The sequence below is a fragment of the Calidris pugnax genome, unplaced genomic scaffold (genome assembly GCF_001431845.1).
Source record: "Calidris pugnax isolate Ruff unplaced genomic scaffold, ASM143184v1 scaffold69, whole genome shotgun sequence".
NCBI classification, from domain to species: Eukaryota; Metazoa; Chordata; class Aves; order Charadriiformes; family Scolopacidae; genus Calidris; species Calidris pugnax.
This window is the reverse complement of record NW_015090859.1, coordinates 8871742-8876088: the sequence shown is the minus strand read 5'-3', so window position 1 is coordinate 8876088 and position 4347 is coordinate 8871742. Positions and strand designations below refer to the sequence as shown.

The 4347-nt window shown below is 52.3% G+C and overlaps 1 protein-coding gene across 1 annotated transcript in view; it reads left to right on the top strand.

The window, feature by feature from the left end:
* Positions 1 to 3678: 3678 nt before the first annotated feature.
* The window catches only part of CLYBL (citrate lyase beta like), a 179889-nt gene continuing 179220 nt past the window's right edge, over positions 3679 to 4347 (top strand). Inside the window, exon 1 of the mRNA XM_014944090.1 lies at positions 3679 to 3989. Within this exon, the coding sequence (XP_014799576.1) occupies positions 3679 to 3989 (311 nt within the window). The remainder of the gene's footprint in view (positions 3990 to 4347) is intronic.

The window sequence follows — 4347 nt, the reverse complement described above, 5'->3', positions numbered from 1 at the left end:
CGCGTAATGCTGAGGCTCAGGATGATGGATTTATGGTGGATTAAAACACTGTGCACTGCTGGGCCATGACCTACACTGCAATTTTGTTAAACATAATGGTGCAATGAACAGACATCAGAAAATTCATTTTTCACCCGTGAAAGCTATTCAGTGTTTGCTGGCTTAGTTCTATTCGTAGATCAATATAGTGTTGGTGCAGGTTCCCCAAGACTTTCTTGTTGCTGGAAAGCAGGTTCTTCCTTGGGTTCTCCTCCTCCTACGGGAGGAGCCAAATTGGCCCAACAGCTGCATCTCTGCATGTGGGCACGTTGTTGGCTCTGTGTGGAGCAGCAGGCCAGGACAGTTCTTTTCCCAAGAGGTAGGTGCACATGAGACAGGTAGGAGCTGCAGGCAACATCAGGCTAGGCACACATGTCCCTGGCACCTGCTTCACCAGGGAGCCAAGTGCTACCACATACCTCACAGCCTCAGCAGCGGTGGAGGATGAGGGGCCTGCCTGGCACAGTGACACAGGGTCCATGTCAGCTTTCCAAACTACAGTAAGAAATACAAGGTCTCAGGCAAAGAGGCTGACAGTACCATGGGCCCCATTTGGTGGCCTGCCTGTGGATGCCCAGTGCCACCTGAAATGCTCCTCATAAGCACCTGGGTGCTTAACTCTGGAGGATGTCAGTGGGAGTTGGGCCCATAAATAGCTTCAGGGCATCCTGGAAAAGGTTGCACTGGCTTAATCCAATTCATGGAAAACATAGCATCTTTAAAAGGCTTCCAATTTTAAAAGCGCAAGACAGATGAATAGTATTTTTCCCAGAATATAGAAGGGAAAAGAGGGTAATGGGATTTAATTGACCTCCCCGTGTTCCTATGATCATTTACACATGTCATTTGGCAATGAGCAGGCCGGGTTACCCTTGGCTTTCCAACAATGGTTTATGCAAAACCGATGCTCAACTACTAGAGCTGACAAAAGCGTGTTCGGACTTCTGCTGATCTGCTGTCACCACGCTGTCCCGCCTCCACCTGACATTGCAGCACTAAATGCCATCGCTGCAAGGGTGATCCACCTTTTGGGGGGTCTGCCCCTGTCTGGCTGTACCCCTGCTCTCATCCTCCCCAAGCCGGCACAGGGAGCCACTGAGAGACAATGGCCAAGAGGGTCTGCCAGGGACCACACATCTCCTTTCTTCCTTGCTGCTGGATGCCCTCATCACAGCAAAGTGGGGAAGAAGAGCATTTTGTGCACCTGGGAGTCTTGCAATCAGAAAGGAAAAAGACAAGAGAGGTGACATAGAGGAAATCCCATGTCCCTATAGAGGTAAAAGAGGGGCAGGAGACCAAGTCTCAGGCGGTTCTCCACCACCTCCTGCCATTACGACTAGATATTAGGAAGAAATTCTTTGCTGTGAGGTTGGTGACACACTGGAACAGCTTGCCCAGAGAAGCTGTGGATGCCCCATCCCTGGAAGTGTTCAAGGCCAGGCTGGATGGGGCTTTGAGCAACCTGCTCTAGTGGGAGGTGTCCCTGCCCATGGCAGGGGGTTGGAACTAGATGATCTTTAAGGTCCCTTCCAACCCCGACCATTCTACGATTCTATGGTTTCATCCTCCATGAGGAAGAGATCACCGTGGAGATAAGATTGGCAGGAGGAGAGGCGGGAGGGAAAAGCAAGAGCCTCTGCCACACACAGTTCACTGGACCTACACTGAAAGGGGTTAACGCTATCATGCTGCTGGTGATACCAGGAAATCTGTCTTTGTTATCACGTTATGTCAGATTCAAGTGGTATCGCCCATGACTAGCACGCAAGATTGCAGAGGGGAGGGGAGTTGAGCGCAGGTCACTTTCATGCTTCAGCACAGCTCTTCAAAACAGCATCTCTCATTTTGCTAGGAGGGGAAACTCACACTCGCTGACACCGCTTCCCCAGTAAAGTGATGCTAAGCCAGACCGGAAAATTTCTACGCAGCCCTCTGACAAAGAAAAGCAAATTGGGTGTCAGGGAAAGAAGAAAATTATATGGCGAAACTGAACGGCACTAGAAAATAAAAAAGCCCTTCCATAAGGACCTGAGCTCGATCTGCAGGGATGTGAGCCCAAGCCTTCCGAGGAGCTGGGGCATTGCTTTGGGGTTTTATTGTCCTTCTCCTGTTTTTGTAAAAGCTGTTGAAACTGTCTTGGGGATCTCTCTCTCTTGTGACCAGACTTGGTCCAAAGGGCAGCATGTTCAGCAGTTGTGGGAAGGTAGGGATGGGAGGTAACGGGACAGTTTGGTGGCATGATTCAAGCTCCTATCCTTCAGAAACCTGGCTGAAATATCCACACTATTGGAGGAGCTTGCTGGGATGATGCTTTGTGGCCACTCCAGCACATTAGAGCAACATGGCAACGAAAAACATGTTCTCAGTCTAACTGTCTAACAGAAGAAGGTGGGCAGAAGCTTTGCTCCATTTCAAGGACTGTTTCCTTTTCAATTTGGTTTCTCTCCAGCCCCTTCCCCAGTTAGTTCACATGTTACCTTTGAGCTTGACTCTTGTCCTGGTTTGAGTGACACAGAACTAATTGATCTTCTAATGTTTGGGAAAAGTGCACTTTCAGAAGACTCTAGTGCCTGAATTTGTGAAAATACTTACTTTCTAGCCAGCTATGGTATGTGGGCTTCAAGGTCTCAGTGCTATTGAGCCTTGCCAGGTGTAGGGATGAGGAGTAAGACCTGGGCACTTGACCCGAGCTGCCAACAGGATCATTTCATACCACGAACGTCACATTCAATATAAATTAGAAAGTTTGCTGAGGAGTTCTCTTTCCCTTGACGACTGTGATCCTGAGAACTCCTTGCCCCGGTGCCGGACCCCTGAGCCCTTCCCTTCCTCCTGAAGCCGCAGGGCTCATGGTGTCCCACATTGGCTGTCCCTGCTGGGAGCACACAGCTTCCTGCTGACAGCACTGGCTGAGTGTAATCCGTGTGTATTTTATATCAGTATCAATATTGGTTCTTTAGTGTTATTAATTATTTAGTCTTATTCTATTAAATCTATTTATATTTCAACCCCCTTGTTTCCTTGGTTTTCCCTGATTCCCCTTCCCGCGTGGGAACGGGTCATCAGGTGATAGAACAACTGCCTAAATAACAATAAATGATTGCGAGTTTCTCAGACCCTAACAACTCTTTTCCCTCCTCTGCAGGAAGGCACCGTTTCCATTTAGGGCGGCTATTTCCACACAGCCGTCCATGCGCAGAGCACAGACACGCTCAGCCACAACCAAGCCCTGGAAGTTGGAGCCACCGGTGCCAAAAATCCTCTTGCCGCTGTCCCGGCAAGGGGAACGCTCGACACCGCCGTGGGTGATTTTGGGCCGAGGAGCCGCCCACCCCCTCACACGCACTATCCCCGCCGGGATTCGGGCAGCCTGAGGCGGCTCCCAACGGCCGGCCCCGGCCTCTTTAGTGTTATTAATTATTTAGTCTTATTCTATTAAATCTATTTATATTTCAACCCCCTTGTTTCCTTGGTTTTCCCTGATTCCCCTTCCCGCGTGGGAACGGGTCATCAGGTGATAGAACAACTGCCTAAATAACAATAAATGATTGCGAGTTTCTCAGACCCTAACAACTCTTTTCCCTCCTCTGCAGGAAGGCACCGTTTCCATTTAGGGCGGCTATTTCCACACAGCCGTCCATGCGCAGAGCACAGACACGCTCAGCCACAACCAAGCCCTGGAAGTTGGAGCCACCGGTGCCAAAAATCCTCTTGCCGCTGTCCCGGCAAGGGGAACGCTCGACTCCCGCCTCCGCCCGCCGCCTCCCCGTGAGGGGCGCTGGTACAGCGGCCGCGCTCGGGCTTACAAGGAGCGTGAATACAGAAATCAGTCCGTTCGCCTTTACCACAGCGGGGCCGGGCAGCGCCGGGGGGGGTAAGCGGCGGGACGCGGGGGAGGCTCTGAAGGGCGAGCAGCGGCCTTTCCTCCCGCCTCCGCCCGCCGCCTCCCCGTGAGTGGCGCTGGTAGAGCGGCCGCTCGGGCTTACAAGGAGCCTGAATACAGAAATCAGTCCGTTCCCCTTTACCACAACATTGCCCTTGGCCGGTTGCCCCGCTTTGGAACAGCCGCTGTAGGGCGAGCGACCAGCAAAGCGCGGCCCAGAAGGTCAAACGAGCCCTGGGCTGTGTCAAAAGAAGTGCTGAGGGGGTCTCTAGACCCCTCACCAGCTCGGTGGAAAGTCCTATGAGAGGGGTGATTTTGGGCCGAGGAGCCGCCCACCCCCTCACACGCCTTCCCCCCGCCGGGATTCGGACAGGCTGAGGCGGCCGAGCCCCGGGCCCGCCGGCGCGGAGGGGCCTGGAGGAGAA